This window comes from Aythya ferina (genome assembly GCF_964211825.1).
Source record: "Aythya ferina genome assembly, chromosome: 17".
Classification (NCBI taxonomy): domain Eukaryota; kingdom Metazoa; phylum Chordata; class Aves; order Anseriformes; family Anatidae; genus Aythya; species Aythya ferina.
Genome location: NC_140316.1, coordinates 14,376,145 through 14,392,422, shown reverse-complemented (window position 1 = coordinate 14,392,422; position 16,278 = coordinate 14,376,145). Strand labels below are relative to the sequence as shown.

General features: G+C 50.9%; 1 protein-coding gene across 2 annotated transcripts in view; it reads left to right on the top strand.

Moving 5' to 3' along the window:
* The window catches only part of SSH1 (slingshot protein phosphatase 1), a 34,169-nt gene extending 17,891 nt beyond the window's left edge, over positions 1–16,278 (top strand). For both annotated transcript variants that reach the window (XM_084538802.1, XM_084538803.1), the window contains 10 exons: positions 1,912–1,980; positions 2,411–2,476; positions 3,760–3,954; positions 4,203–4,296; positions 5,437–5,565; positions 6,734–6,780; positions 8,024–8,170; positions 8,855–9,055; positions 9,955–10,576; positions 11,034–16,278. In XM_084538802.1, coding sequence (XP_084394928.1) covers positions 1,912–1,980; positions 2,411–2,476; positions 3,760–3,954; positions 4,203–4,296; positions 5,437–5,565; positions 6,734–6,780; positions 8,024–8,170; positions 8,855–9,055; positions 9,955–10,576; positions 11,034–12,311 — 2,848 coding nt within the window. In that variant the 3' untranslated portion in view covers positions 12,312–16,278. The remainder of the gene's footprint in view (positions 1–1,911; positions 1,981–2,410; positions 2,477–3,759; positions 3,955–4,202; positions 4,297–5,436; positions 5,566–6,733; positions 6,781–8,023; positions 8,171–8,854; positions 9,056–9,954; positions 10,577–11,033) is intronic.

Here is a 16,278-nt window from a genome sequence, read left to right as displayed (position 1 = left end):
TTGCTCTGCAGTTGTGGGTAAAGCATTTACGTGTAATCCATCTGTAGGGATGTGGTATTTACCTCATCTGTGGTAGTTTGCTGTCTCCTCGCTACAAAACACTTCTGCAGACACGTTTGCAGAACTGGAACTTATTTGATCCATCGGACTTCACGTCTGGTGATGGCATGATGCAATGGAGCTGTTTCGGGAAGGTTAGCTGCCAAGGAGCCTCAACAGCAATCCTGCAAAAGCGCCTCCAAAAACAACAAACAAATGTGTCAGTAATGAGCTGTTCCCTTTGTCTAACTGATAAGAGCTCAGAATATTTTGAAAGGCAAATAAAATGTTTTGTTACTGCAGACCCTCTCGCATCGTTCCAGTTATAGGTGAGTAAACCAAGGCAGAAAAGTTCTTGGCTCGGAGAGGTGGGGCTGCTTTGGCAGAGCTGGAGTTAGAAGTCAGAGCTTCCAGGCTCTTGTTTCTGTTCTCCAGTGATTTAGCACGCTGCCACGGTGTGCTGAGGTGGGACTTTTGTTTTCCTTCTGGGAAACCTCAAAGGATTTAAGTGGAAAGGGGGAGCTTCTGCACTGAGTCCTGTTGCTAAACTCCTAGCAGTGCCTTCCTAAGAAGATTATTGTCACTGGCTTTGATGCTGCTTCTGTGTCTGCTGTTAATTACTGCTGCTGGCGTTAGGGAGCAAATGCTAACGTAGCCTTCCCTCGTGGCACACTCAGCCTGTCCAGCAGGGAGTGTTGGCCATGGCCTCTCCAAGTCCGAGCTGACCTGCCAGTAGTTTGCTCCTGCTGGTGACCGGTGGGAGACGAGGAAAGATGAAAAAATTACGACAAAGTGCAAAGTGAGCTGCTTTTTCGGTTAGTTTCCCCTGAAAGCTGGAGGTTTTGTGAATTAAGGAAAAGTTCCATGCGTAAAGAAGTCTGTTAGTGTTAGCGACTTTTATTGAGGGACTCCGTGGCTCCATGTCGGGGATGAAATGTCACTGCTCAGCTGTAAGTGTTCTGACTGCTGACAGTTTGACTAGTCAGGCGCTTTTGTGGGTTTTATTCCTTTTACATGTGTTTAATAGAAAACATTTTTCCTCGCAGAGCTCGAGAGTGCACATTGTCCACATGTGTGTTCAAACTGGCCTGTCAAAGCCTTTGATCTGCTGCAGAAAGTGGCTGAAGGCTTAGAAAGGAAAGAATAAAACAAACCTGTGCTCTTTGCTGTCTGTTGTGTGCATCTTGATTTGCTTTAAAACTTTAATATCTCAGCAGCTTAATTATTTAGCAGCTGAAAGTTACTGCTCCCCCCTCATTATAGTACAGCTTTCTTGCCAGATTGCATCTCTGAAATAAAAGTGTTCTTTTGGGTTAGGTACACTCATAAAATCCTTTCTGTCTTTTCTACCAGCCAAAGCGATGAAGTGCAAACTGAGCACACGATCCTTTGAAAGGCCCCTGGGGTCCTCTTTGGAAAGGGCAGGCGGCTGCTCTGCCACCTACCAGGGCTCGCTTTCTGCCTCGCTGCAACCCGAAGCTCTGCAGCCAGATCGCTGGGATCTGCCTCTATATCCTGCTAGGGAGCTTCCTCGCACCGAGCTTAAGGGGGTGATGAGCTTACGAGCAGGAAAGGTGATGGGGAAATGCTGCAGTGCTTTCTGGCAGGCTGTGTGGGGGGAGAGGAGAGCTGGGGATTCTTACTCCTGGCTCTCCAGCTCAGCGGAGCAATCAGCGTGCTAATGTCAGAGCAGACCTTTAGACTTCACTTGCCGGTCTCCGTGTGTGTTGTGCATTTGATGGCCTGCGATATTACGAGGAATTACTAGAGCAAGGCTTGAGGGTTTTAAAAATTAACGAGTATTAATAATTGAGGATATTGGCATGACCGCACTGTGGCCTATATTTAACATCCTTAACATTTCTCTTCCAGTAAAAGCTGCACGATAGGAATGGTTCTTCGTCTGTGGAGCGATACTAAAATCCATCTTGATGGTGATGGGTAAGAAACCGCATTAAAAGGATGGATGTGAATGTCTTTCCCTTCTGGGGGCTGCTTCAGGAGAGATTTTCTATCACTGTGCAAATGAAGTTCCAATTCTGAATTCACATCTGCAGGTTTTTTATTCAGACACTGAGGCTTTTTTGCCCTCAGACTGCTCGGTGGAACCTGTAATACCCAGAAAATGTTTTCTGAAATCCTGCTCAAAGGGTGGAGCTCCCATTCCTGGCAGCATACAGCAGGGGAAGGTGTCCACTTGCCATTTTTGGGGGGGAAGATGCTGGAAAATCAGTGATAGAAATTCTCATCCTTGATTTTATTTTATTTTTTGAGTGCTCCTGTAGCTGTCTTGCGTTAGCTGTTTGTAGAGCACAGCTTGAGATGCAGAGAAGAGCAGTTTGTGACTGTTTTTTTTTTCCCTCTCTTTCAGTGGCTTCAGCGTGAGCACTGCAGGGAGAATGCACATCTTCAAGCCAGTGTCGGTGCAAGCCATGTGGTATGGATGCTAATTAGCTTTATTGAAAAAGAGGCTCTCATTTCTGTGAATAAATTAAAAACAAATAAACAAACTGCATTTTAGCACTCTCCATAACTGGAGTTTAGTGAGCTGAAGCAGAGATGCTGCTTCCCTGTGTCAGCTGGTAGCAATACTATAAAGGGACTCTGGGAGTACTGATCTGAAAACAGCATCTTCTGCTTCTGTTCGGAGCAGCTGCATGCTCTTTAACACAAGGGCGATGGGAAATGGCACTAATGAAATGTAGAAACGTGAAAGCCCGACTCGAATTCATCGAGCTGCAAACCCAGTCTTTCCTCCCTGTGCGTACTTCTCTGTCTGGAGGAGTCTCACGACCCATTGCCAATCTGATGGCATTTCCAGTTCTCTGCCTCGTTGCTGGGGCTCCTGCCGCCTGGAAACTTTCCGTGCCACCCTGCGATCGTGTTCACCTTTCAGCTCCTGTCACCCCTCCCATGTGCAGGGATTCCAAAACACTGAAGCAGAGAGGGCTGAATCAGCAGCGGCTGTGCCAGCAAATGCCTTCGTGAAGAGGCTGCTACCCTGCCCCAAACAGAACAGGGCCTGGGCAATGTGCTGGTTCCTGTCAGAGCCTCGTGAGATCCTGCTCCTTGGGGCATCTGATAGGAGAAAGATGCAGATGTAGGGAAGGGTGACGTGCTAGGGATGATTTGGTACAGAAACAGATGAAACTCTTGTTCCTGTCGCTTTTGAGCTCAGCCCCTCCTGTTGGCAACCTTAGAGCAACCTTAGATGTGGTTAATAGCTTCACTACAAGGACATCTTCAGAGCAGAACCTTAAAAAAAAATGAAAAAAAAGAGGAGGGAATGAAGGAAAAAGTAATGGTAGAATTTACAAAAACAAATGACCCAATTTGGCCCTGTCCCTGGAGTGTGTCAGGGGCCAAGAATGCTGGTAAATACGCATTTGACTCCTTGCTGAAGGTGGTTTGAAAATTGTCCGTATTCTTTATTTTTCTTGGGTCTGGCTTTACAAGTTAGCTAATGATTAGATCCCAGAGTGGCTTGTGCCTTGTGTTTGCCTGTTAATCAGGAGAAAATGTCAGCCTCTGCCTCAGCCCAGCTCTTAGAAGGCCTCCAAGGTGCCTCCTCTGAACTCTGATACAACAAAGCTGCTGCCCTCAGAAAGCAAACTGCAACAAGCACTGGTGAAAATCTTTTCACTCAGTGAAAACCACTTGAGATCCTGCTCTATGTGTTTGTTGCTCACGTCTGCACAAATTTGTTCTCCAAACTTGCAGGTCTGCTCTACAGATCCTCCATAAAGCCTGCGAAGTTGCAAGAAGGTACAACTACTTCCCAGGTGGGATGGCCTTGGTCTGGGCCACGTACTACGAAAGCTGCATCAGCTCCGACCAGAGCTGCATCAACGAGTGGAATGCGATGCAGGACCTGGAGTCCACCCGCCCCGACTCCCCAGCTCTGTTTGTTGACAAGTCAGTTCTCAATTTTATTATTCTATCAGAAAAAGTTGGCTTGGCTCACAAAAGAAACCTCACCTTCTCCCTTTTGTTCCTCCTTTCAATTTATAAATATCTTCAGATGTTTTTCTTCCATTATTGTGGTTAAGTTGCTTTTAATGCAGGTCCTTTCCACCATCCCTCTGTCCTGTACAAGTTGCATGGTCTCTGGAGAGCATGGTTTACAGCTCAGGAAGGAGACCTCCTCTCTGCTTACTTTCCAGGCCAACTGAAAGGGAACGAACAGAACGGCTCATTAAAGCCAAACTCCGGAGCATCATGATGAGCAAAGACCTGGAAAATGTGACTTCAAAGGAGGTAAATCTACAAATTCCTGCTGATTCTTCCTGCTAGGCTCCTTTTCCAAAGTGTTGTACTGACAGAGACACACCAGATGGCACCTCAGTGCATCCTTGTGAATTACACAAGCCAAGGTAGCACTCTCAAAAGATGCAGTTGGTGGGTTCAGCCCTCACCACTGCGAGCATACACGGCTGTTTTACATGAGTATCCTGGACTTCACTTGCTCAGGGACAGCACAGAGCAAATGGCGTGCTAAAAACAGCGTCTTTATCTTTTTTGGCATCATCTTAAGGTTTTATTTTCTTTGTTCCTGAACAATGTCAGAGAGGCATACAAGCAAAACTTTTCTGGTGAGCCTCTGGATGAAGAATCATAAGTCAAGGCTAAAACTAGCTTGGATCTGTCCCACAGGGTGATGTAAATGCCTGCATCCGCAGTGCAGGCATTCTCAAAGTAAATGGTAATCGTTCTTTTTGGGTTCAATTTTTGTTTGTTTTGCAAGGAAGGCTGTTAAAATGCAGGGCTCTCCTTCCTAAAGCTTAGCACTGAAGGGCTCGGATGCACTCTTGTGTAACAGCAGCATTACACGTTGTAGGCGTAAGCTGAGAACTTGTCTGTCTGTTGATGTATTCATAACTTTTGGTGCAGTCAGGATGGTGTGATTTTTTTACACCATTTTCCAAGGTGTGTTCAACAAATTTGTGTTGCTTTGCGTTACGCTTTCTTGAAGTTGAGGTGCAGTGAAAGGACTGTACGTCTGTGTCGGGGCATCTTGAAAAAGGGAGGCTATTAGAAAGCTTTCCCTTCACCAGCACTGCCACTGTTCATGTCTTGCTCCTAATGCCTTTCATATTTGTTTCTCAGTTGTTCTCCAGGGTCTTGTTTTTTAATTTCAAGGTTTTTTTAAGAAGCACGTACCTTAAAATTTGTGTTTTGTACTTGGATGTTATCTGGAGCTTTCTTCACAGATCTTAAATTTGTGGGCGTAACATGCTTGGAGAGATGCCACAGTGGGATTCCTTGTCTCCAAAGGGTCAAATCCCTGCTGCTGCCTTTAATGAAGTATAGAAAAAGTATTTTGTAGAGGAGTGCCAATAAATGTTTCAACTGAACAGACATGATTCTAGGTGGCATCCTTTGTTTTCTGCTCTGCAGATACGAAATGAGCTGGAGAAACACATGAATTGCAACTTGAAAGAATTCAAGGAATTCATAGACAATGAAATGCTGCTTATCCTGGGTCAGATGGACAAGCCGTCTCTGATTTTTGATCATTTGTATCTGGTAAGTTGCTGTAACGGGAGCTTCAGATGAGCTGGAGACTCAGTGGGAGGGAGCTGACAAGTCAGGGGGTCAGGGGGATCTGGATTTGGTGTCAAGGCTGAATTGTGCAGTGTGAGCAAAAATTACAGCCTGCTATCTAGGCCTCCATGGGGAATATTTGAGGACTCGTGTTGCTTGTAAAAGCAATTGTTATATTATATTTTTATCAATGGAGATCTTCTTTTTGATATGAACAAAGGGATCTAGCTGTGGGTGCTGCCCTGTGTGGCAATTGGTTGCTTTTTGACTCTGGTGAGGGATCACTAAGTTGGTTTTCTCAGCTGAGCCTATCAAGTTGTGTATGCGTGGCCAAAACTACATAAAGACTAAGGCTGAAGGTGATGTGGGTGGTGTGCTCTTCGAGTTTTATGCCAAAGCAGAAGGTGTGCGTTGTGTGTGATCTTTTGCCACTAGATGGTACTGCAAGCAAAACCAGGCGCTGCCATCTGGAACAAAGACTTGCTTGAGATGAGCACATTTGTGCCCGTTATGCTTGGGTCACTTCTAGTTTGTTTTTCCTGGAGAGCGTCAGAGGAAATGTTGATGTTTGGGGGCAAAAACCTGCTTTTTTTTTTTTTTTTTTTTAATCCCTTTCTAACTTTCCGTTTTGTGGGTATGGCAAGATCCAAGGTAACCGCTCCCAGAACTTTCAAGATTTGCCTCGCTTCTCATCTACCTGTGATCACAGTCACACCATGTGTAATTACTTGTTACTTTTTCTGCACTATTTGTCTCCATGGTTAAAAATCCAGAGTGTCCGGGCCACGACAACATGGGCTAAACAGTCTCTGACTCTCGTGTCATACAGGATTTTTTTCCTGCACAGCCTCTCTGCCTTGTAGTCCTTAATTCTTCTGATTTCAGAGGGACTGGGAGCTGTCCTCGTACTGCATTTGGGGATGAGCCTGGTGGGGCTGCTAAAGTAATCCAGGCAGCATCCTGCACTCCCCACAGCATCCCAAAACCGGTGTGCTAACTGTGCCCTTCAGCGGCTACTAGCAGTATTTCAGTTGACAGCTGAGGAGTATTGCTGAGCCTGGGGCACTGCAGAATCTGAGAAAATGGGGAGGGTCTCGGGCTCCTTTGAAACGTGACTTACTGAAATGTGACTTATCCATGGCTGTTGCAGGGGTCAGAGTGGAATGCCTCTAACCTGGAGGAGCTGCAGGGCTCGGGGTGAGTACTGCTCCTTTCAGGCTCTGAATCCTCCAGTCCTTTGGGTCCATTCCTAGCAATGTGGGTAACTTATCCTCGGGACCTTGATTAGGAAGTCTTTCCTAACTTGTTTCCATTACAGGGGGAGTGAAAATAACAAAATTTTTCATTTTTTGAAGTGCATCAGGGTCTCTGGCACACACACACACCCTCCCCAGCGTGTAGTAGCCAAGTTTGCGCTGGGCAGGCGTAGTGTTGTGTCAGGTGGGAATTCCTGCAGGCTGTGGAAGAGCAATTACAGCGCTGCGTTTAGGAAAAACTATTGAAATGGAGCAGAACTTCCTGGGGATGAGCAAGCTCCATCTCACCTGCCCAGACAGGCAGCTGCAGGGCTGTCTTTCACCACGCTCTCATCACCGCACCGCTTCTTGGCGTGATTTACCCTCATGCTTTTTGGACGAGTGAGAGTTCTGCAGCGTACAAGTATCTGCTGCTCGCCCAAGGCATACACCAACCCTGACATGAGAAACTGAAAATTTATTGCTCAACAGCATGACTAAAAATGTTTTAGTTTGGAGTCCTTGGGAACAGATGCCTGAACATTTTTAAGCAAGGAAATCGACCGGCGTGTTAGTACTTCTGATCTGTGCTGAGGGTATCGTGACGTGCAGTGTCCAAATGTCAAAGCTGGATGAATTCTGAAAGAAACACCCTGTGCCCTTGATTTGTCTGAATGGTGTAAAGTAATAAATCATTTGGCATTTGTTCTCTCAGGGTACATCGTAAACCTTGCTGTAATGTTTGGCAGGAATCAGGGGATACCATGTGGCTATTATTTCATATTTTTAGTCAGGAAGAAGAGAAGAGGTTGGTTTTGTAGCTAAAGTTGAAAATTGTGGTTCCTGGGTTCTGCTCCCAGCTTTTGCCCAAAAAAAGCTGGGATGCTGAAAGAGAAAGTGTGCAGCAAGCAGTGGGGAGTTGGAGTAGGTTACAGAGCCTTGGCAGATGGGCTGAAATAAACCTCTCCCTCTCATGCCCATGGTCTCACTGCGTTGAATGGGATGTGCAGGTAGTGAGAGATGAGTGACTGGACAGGCCCTGCATGTCTTGTGTGTGATTTGTCATAATCTGTCCCAGGGGATCAGGATTAAGGCTGTAGGTAAAAATCTGACAGCTCACGTTTTGTCAGACTTCATGGACTTCATGTGTGGTGGTTCCCCTTTCGTGGCCATGGTGGTTCATCTCTGATTTTCCTTCTCCACAGCATTGACTACATTTTGAATGTGACCAGGGAAATAGACAACTTCTTTCCTGGTTTGTTCGCCTATCACAACATCCGGGTGTACGACGAGGAGACCACAGACCTCCTGGCTCACTGGAACGAGGCGTATCACTTCATCAACAAGGCCAAGTAAGTGGGCTGGGAGACGTGGCACGGTGTGAGAGCACAGCCGAGCCCCAGCAGAGACTGCTTCAGCTCTGGGTGACGAGAGTGACACCGTGCCCTGCGTGCTGCACCCTCCTGAAGCCACACCACAGCTGAAGGTGGCAGCGGGGCTTTTGTCACATCTTTTCCCAGGGGTTTTCTGTGTCCCTGGAGCTTCCGTGTTCTTTGTCTCTTCCGGCACAGGCATTAACCTGCTCCTAGCCTGTGGTTGTTACTTATTACTATTATTTTGTCTTGCTTCCAAAAGGAAATGAGGACGTTTCCTCTGCTTGAGGTGTTCTGGAAATATTCCAACACGTGTCCATGTTGGGACAGCCCAAGAGATGGGGACAGAGCCCACGAAATGCTTCTGGGCCTTTACACTCGGGTTGCTCCTGCTCATTCCTGTGTCCAAAGACCTGGGCAGGCAGGCAGGAGGCTTCGTGGTGGTCTCTGAAACAGCAGCATGACTGAGGCTGCCCTTCTGCACCTCTTTATTTTTCTGGAGAGAGGTTCTTCTCCTGGCCACCTTAGTCCAAAACATTTCTCACCTACTAAGCTATGGCCTTAGGGTGGTCAGGAGGACAAAGCACTGCCCCGCCACCATTTACATGCTGACAACAGGCACAATAGCCAGAAAGATGAGACATTGTCCTTTTTGTCCTGCAGGAAGAATCACTCCAAGTGCCTGGTGCACTGCAAAATGGGCGTGAGCCGGTCGGCATCCACTGTCATAGCTTATGCAATGAAGGAATTTGGCTGGTCACTGGAAAAGGCTTACAACTACGTGAAGCAGAAACGCAGCATTGCAAGACCAAACGCGGGCTTCATGAGACAGCTTTTGGAATACGAAGGCATTTTAGATGCAAGGTAAGGCGACGGAATGAAGGGAAAGGAAATAAAAAGACCTGGTCGTGGGCAACACCTCCGGTGTTTCAGTATATCACAGAACATTGATGGGGTTCTGTGGATTTCTGTTCAGGCAGTAGGTTCCTCTGCCACTGAGCACAACACGTGCTGCAATACAAGGACGGTGACAGAGCACGCATGGTGGGGCACTCTGAAGGCAGACCACCATGCAGAGGGGTTCCCCTCTGAAGGACAGATGCAGAAGCCTGGGCTGATTGTGCTTTTCTAAACCTTTTCTCTGCCAGGCCTCTGCGGATGGAAATTAGCTGTCTTCTAGGGAGATCTGCTCTGGTTTAATTCATTGAGGGTTTCTCTGTGCCTGGGAAGCGTGTTTGTATTTCTCAGCAGCCAACGCCGCTCAGCAAAACATTGTTCTTGTTTTATGAGGCAGAACTGAGCTCGGGCAGTGTTGGAGGCACAGCGCTCGCAGTTCTGGGTGACCATGCCAATCATGAGGCTCTGTCACTGCGAGTGCTGTGGTATCCAGTGAGGGTTTCTGCGTGCTCGACTTGGCCTCTGCTCTAGCGGGGAAAGAGGAGGGGAAATTTTCACTCTGGTTCAGCAGAAACTGCCCTGAGATGTGGAGAGGTGGTGGTGCAGGGCCCTGCCAGGAGTCTGCTGGGCCAAAGAGCTGCTGGAGGAGGCAGGCGTGATGGGCGAAGGGCTGATGCTAGAGGTGGCTTTGCCCAGGTGGGAATGCAGGCCTGCATTTGCCAGCCAGCCTGGCTGTTTGGGGTGGTGAATCTCCTCTTTGTGAAGAGAGGGAGGGCTGCTCCTGCAGCCGAGCAGCCTTCCGCTTACACCGTGGCTGTCAGCAGCAGCTTAACTGTTCTCACTCGTCTCTCTGTCCTTCTCCCCAGCAAGCAGCGCCACAATAAGCTGTGGAAGCAGCAGGCAGAGAGCAACCTCCCTCAGAACACAGACGGCAGCACGGGCTCGGGCGACTTCTTACTCGAGAGCTTGGACGTCGACCTGGAAAACCGCCTGGCTGACCTGGACACCCCATCGCAGTCGGTGTACCTGGACAACCGAGCCGGCCCCGAAGTGCCTGTGGGGTATAATTACTGCTTCCGCCGCCTCTCGGACACGCTGCTGGAGAACAAGGTGCCCGGGGACAGGGAGAGCTTCTTCCACGTGGAGGAGCTGGAGCGGGACGCGCTCACGGAGCGCGCCACCTCGCTGGTGAGGCAGCCTCTGCCCGTGCCTTCGGAGGGGAGGCCGGAGGTGGCGAAGGGCCTGGAGGCAGCGGAGGCGCTGTCGGAGCTGAGCGGCTTCCAGGAGGCGAAGAAGAAACTGGACTTCAGCCCGCGGAAGGCACGGCTGGTGCTGGGCCCCGGGGAGCCCGGGGAGGATGGTATCAGGGAGGAAAACCCGATGGAGAAGTGGAAGCGCCGTTTGTCCATGCACAAGGAGGAGAGCAGGCTTAATAGAGAGAACTTGAATAACAACAACAGCAAAAGGAGTTGCCCAGAGGATTTTGAGGTGCGTATGGAGTCGAAACCTAGGTGATTAGCATGGCTGACTCTACTGCAAGTGAAATTGCTCTTCTCATCTTCATAGCACGGTTTCATTTGACTTGGATAAAGCCTTTCATTCCATGATGAGCTGCTTCCTTTTCGAAGTGCTTCTGAACATGGCTTTGCTTGCCCAAGCTGTGGATTTAGATGCCAGAGAGAGCGAGCACACAGGTGTGAGTGCACTGTAAACTGCTTTGGGCAACTTGCTTGCATGACCATCGCTCAGACCGGTAGGTATTCTTCCACTGAACATACTGTCTGCTGGGAAAGTGGCTTTTGTTCCTGCTGCAGGGCCTGAAGAGCACTGAAATGGGTTTCCTTTCAAAGCTGCCTGGCTGTAAATCTGTGTTACAATTTGTGCCTCTCGCTCTGCTGACCTGCTTTCTGCTCACATTTACCTGTTCCTGTTTTCTCTCTTGCAGCACGATGCCGTGTTTGGGATCCTCAGTAAAGTCAAACCCCCCTACCAGTCGTGTGCTGACTGCATGTACTCCTCGGCCAGTTTGTCTCCCGACTCCTTCGGGGAGCAGTGTGAGAAGCTGAACCCCGGCTCCGCGCGTCACAGCTCCACCATCTGCACGCAGCCAGCCCTCCTCTCCCACATCCCCTCCGGCTTGGCGGACCACCTGCCCAGCAAGGGGCGCGTGGAGGAGGGAATCAGAACTAAAAATAACGAGGCTCTGCTTCCTCTGTCAGCGGGAACTGGCACTTTGGAAGCTGGTGCTTGTAAATCAGTGGCTGATCAGCACTGCAGCCTTTCAGAGAAAGGAAAAGACGCGCCAAAAACCCCGGTCAAAACCCTGCAGCCCAGGAGAAACTCACACTGTGACAAGAGCCTCCTTAGTGCAGAAGTGGTGAAAGAAGAGTCCCTAGCCAGAAAAGACAGCAAACCCACCAAGGATCTGAAGTACTTGCTGTTCAGTAAAGACTTGGAAAAGCCAACTGCGAACAGCTACTTAATGCAGCATCAGGAGTCTCTCATTCAGCTGCAGAAAGCGGGCTTGGTCAGAAAACACACCAAAGAACTGGAGCGGTTGAAAAGCCTGCCCTCGGATGCCTCCTCCCTGCTCAGAGAGGGCTCCCTGAGCAGGGCCGAGCCCAGCATCGTGGAGGAAAGCGAAGACCTGATTTCACAGCACGGCCTCGTACCCCTTCTGAGAGCAGCGCCGCTGATACCCGAGGATGCCGAAAGCGAGGCGAAGTTAGAGGTCAAGCGCTTGCTGGAGGGGATCTCCCAAAAAACCTCCACGCCGGTCGTGTGCAGGTTGGAGCACACGAGCAGCTTCACCAAGGACTTCCTGAAGACCATCTGCTACACCCCCTCGTCCTCCCGGAGCTCCAACCTGACGCGCAGCTCCAGCAGCGACAGCATCCACAGCGTGCGGGGCAAGCCCGGCCTGGTGAAGCAGCGAACTCAGGAGATCGAGACCCGGCTGCGGCTGGCGGGTTTGACTGTGTCGTCTCCTCTGAAGAGGTCCAATTCCCTCGCCAAGCTGGGCTGTCTGAACTTGTCCTCCGAGGACTTGTCCAGCGACATGGACGTGTCGACCATAACGGACTCGAAAGAGGCCGTGTCCAGCGAGTCTTCCGTGCTCTGTGAGCCGCAGCCCGCTGCCAGGGGTGTGGATGCCAGCTCCAAGCTGGCGGCGAAGCCAGCGGTGGGCAACTTGAAGAACACGCTTTGGATGGGCAAAAGTTGATGCCTTCTGTGGGGGGAGGAAGAGGGAGGCTGGATTTCTGGTTTCTGTTGTTTTTTAAGGTGTTTACTCATTGCACCGATGCAGTCCCATCGTCCGACTTGCAGTACTTCATCTGACGCCGCCTCTTCTTCCCCTCCGTGTTCTCCTCAGCGGGGAGAGAAAGAAACGTGATGGCTCATGATGAATGGCACAAGGGAAAATAAAATGTGTTGCATGGCTTAGAAGAGGACTGTGTGTGAATTGCCTGTTGTCCTGCAGGATGCTGTCTCTAGTACTGTTTGCCAAGTATAATAATGTGGTGTTGTGTGTGTCCATATATAGATAGATCCGTGCATCTCACCATCTATCTATATATATAAAATGCTGAAATGCTCCGTTTCAAAGTCTCTACGAAAATAATTAGTCATGAGTTTTGTTTTTTTTTTTTTTTACAGAACCAACACAAGTCTCTAGCTAAAACAAGCGCTTGTGGAAAAAATCCTTAAAATGGTGACATGAACACTACCTCTGTTCTGGCTGACTTTCAGTCTTTGGTTTGTTTTTTCGTTTCTGTGAGAGGCTTTTCCCACAGTGCTTACCGTTGGCCGAAGGGATTCCCTTGCTGTTAACTGTAAAGTCCTGGAGGAGTTTGGCCGGGCTTTACTGCACTGAGTGCTCTCGTCACGTGAAGGAGTGTGAAGCTGTGTTCGTGTCCACGGTGTGACCTGCTGGCCTTAGTCCCCCGCTGTGTGACCAGGTGAATTGTCGTTGTCTCATGTCGGTGACGGAGCGGCACCCGGGCCGTGTTGCTGTCGGAGGCTGGTGCTCCCGTGGAGAGGTGTCTTGTCCTTTGGGTGTTCTTGCTGTCGTTGTGGTTTGTTCACGTCCCGGTGATAAGGACGAGCCTGGCCAACGAGTGACCGCAGACCCTTGTGAAGCTTCTTGTGGTGCTGTGCTGGTGGTGGGGACCCTTGGCCAGGCTGTCGGTGGCACGGGGTGGCTCTCGTGGTGCCCTGAAACCCCAGCAGGCAATAGGTGAGCGTGCATCTCCTGCTGTCTTTAGGGGCTGAGGATCAGTTCCTGTGCCCTCGCTTTCCCTGCAGCCTGTGGCAGTGAGGAGACTCCCGAAAGGCTGCCGGGGGGCGAATCCTGCTCTCCTCTGGGGGTGCACGCAGGGTTTGGGGGCCTGGCAGTGGTACAGCAGGGTGCTGTGAGCAGCCAGAGCTGTGCAGGGTGGCTGACGAACACCGGGTTCCTCCCCGTGAGGCTGCCAAAATTATGGCTTCGCTCAGGTGGGATTTGGCCACCGGAGAGCGAGTCCTGGTGCAGAGACCGTGCTGCCTCCTCCATCACCCCGACCCCTGTGAGGCCGACTTGAGGGCCCTGCAGAGCTGAGCACGAGCCTCGGGCTTCAGGCCTTGAACATCACGCAGAAAAATGGGCTCACTGCGGAGAGACTGGAGCAGCGAAGGCACGGATGAGGGAAGAGCTTGGGAAGCACACAGGGGACGTGCTCCCAGCTCCAGGGCTCCCCACGTCCCCCCCAGACCCGTGACAGCCCCAACTCCTTCAGGGCATAGCTTGAAGCAGGCCTGGGGGGCAAAGCAGACCTCGGAGGTCGGGGCTGGCAAACCGATGTGTCTGCTTGTGGATGTGCGGGCTGGGAGCGTGGGCTCCAAACCTGTACGAGCTCTTAAAAATCCCCTGGGTGAGGTGAGAGGAAGCAGGGCTGCGAGCTGTCACTGAGTCTGCGTTAATCAAAGACGATGCCTTGAGAAAGGGAGCTGTGTGTTACTGCCCTAAAACCCAGAACTTATTTTTCCCTCAAGTATAAGGCCCTGCTCTTTTATATTAACGGTATGAGGAATTACGGGGACTGGGAATCAGTAAATGAGCGTCCCTCTTTAAGGACTCTTAAATTTCATGGATGTTTTGAGAGCCACACTGCCTCCTGTCCCATGAAAGGTGCTTGGAAGTGAAGCTCGACGCGAGGGAACCCGGAGGAGATGCGAGTCCTGGCCTTGTTTAGGGTGGGAAACGGGGGCTCGTTTTGGACCCAAACCTTCCCCAGTGCTCCGTGTCTGCCCGAGGTGTCCTGGCCCCCAGGGGCTGACGGTCCCCACGGTCGTATCCCCGTTGCTGTCCGTGTCTGTGGCAGGTCCTGATGCCTGTGGATGGCACAGGGACGGGCAGCGGGGAGGCTGGGGCTCTGCCTGATGCCTGCAGGCTCCGTGCAGCCCCCCCAGGGCCCGTTTTGGTGCCGTGCTCCCCCCGCACACCCGGCAGCCCTGAGGTTTGCAGGGGCCGCTCACATTTCCCAGCCCTGCGGACACCTCCCTGCGCTCCCCATCACTGCCCAGCCAGGGAAGAAGCTCAGAAAGACGCCCCGAGCTGATGCAAGCGCCCACGTTCGTTTCCTTCCCGTTTTCTTGAGTGCCTGCCAAGCCCTGCTGTGCACGGACCGGGGCCCGGCGCAGCGCTGGAGCCCGGCGGTGCCACCGATGCCACCGGGCAGGGACCTCCTTCAGGAGCTGTGCTCGCGGCCAACGTGTGCTAGGAGCACTCGTGTGCCATTTCGGGGGGGTTTGTAGCCAAACCTGACGCTTGCAGACTTCGTTAGATTTGTTGCATGAGAAGGTAGATGTCTTTTTTTATTTTATTTTTTTCCTCTTCCACGTATCGTAATTGTTCTTTTCCAAATGGAGTGCCTTAAGAATAGTTTACAAATACTGTGTATTTATGCTGAGCTGTTAAACTCCGCTGTTTTGCTGTTCGTATTTTATTTTTATTTTTTTTTTTTGGTGCTTTTGGTGTATCCGGTGGCAGTCAGACCGTTACCACTTCCTCACGTCGACCTCCCAGCCCGCAGGGCTCGGCGCTGCTCCGCGCTTCCCCTCGGCCCGGCGCAGGGTGCCCCCGTTTTATCTATGCATTGTTTAATTGGGGAGGCTCTGGGGGGTGCTCAGCCAATTCCCAGGCACGGCCCCAACCCGGCCCCATCCCAGAAAACCCCAAATGCACCAAACTGGCACCTTATTTCCAGTCCGGGCGCTGTCGGGCCGTGTGATGCCCCTGGGGTGTCCCGGCTGGGGCCGGGGGGTGGGTGAATCCCGTGGAGCCGTCCCCGTGCATTGCTGTACTCTGTGCTGACAGTGTTCCTTTTATTCCATCGTATTTCTTACTTCTGGTTTTATATTTAAATGCGCAGAATCTTTTTGTACTGTACGTTCGCGGTAGGGGACGCGTAATGCACTTTTTTTTTTTTTTTTTTTTACCTTGGTTTGTAAAAAACGTACTGTATATTTTATGTGCTTCTCGTGAGAAAAATAAACTTTTTTTTTTTGTTTTTTTTTTTTCCTTTTACAAATGTGGTTTGCGGTGGTTTTGGGGGGTGGGGGAGGATCACCCTGGCCATGGGGAACGGTGGGGTGGAAAGGGAAGGATGCGACCAGCACGAAATATCCGAGCAGCGGCCGCCCCCTGGCTCCCATCTCCCTTGCCCCGTGAAATCTCTTCCCAGCTCTGCTCCCGGCTGCTCTCTGCCTCCTTTGGGTCCTGGCTCTCTTCTGCCGTGCCAAAAGCTGGACTGGGAGCTGCCTTTGTCCCTCTTGGTTGCGTCCTTGCCGTGCTGGATGTGTTTCAGCTGCCCTGCTGGGACGGCGAGCAGCACAGAAACACACCCGGGTTGCGGCTTGGGCTCACCTGCAGGTTTTTTTCAAGGGGAAAAGGGAACAAAACACAAATACGCTTAAATCCCGGAGGCAGAAAAAGAACTGAAATCGGTATTTCTCCGTCCAGCCTCATTTCTGGCTCTGAGGACCCGCGGGGAGCGAACGCGGGCAGCAGGGCAGCCACATCGCAGCGACGCCTGCTCCGTGCCGAGCCGTCCCCGCGCGGGGAAAGGATTTATTCGGAGAGGGTCTCGGTGCTCCGGCAGCTCTGCGATCCCACCGACCTGCCCGATGCTCTCCTCCGAAAAGCAAAAACC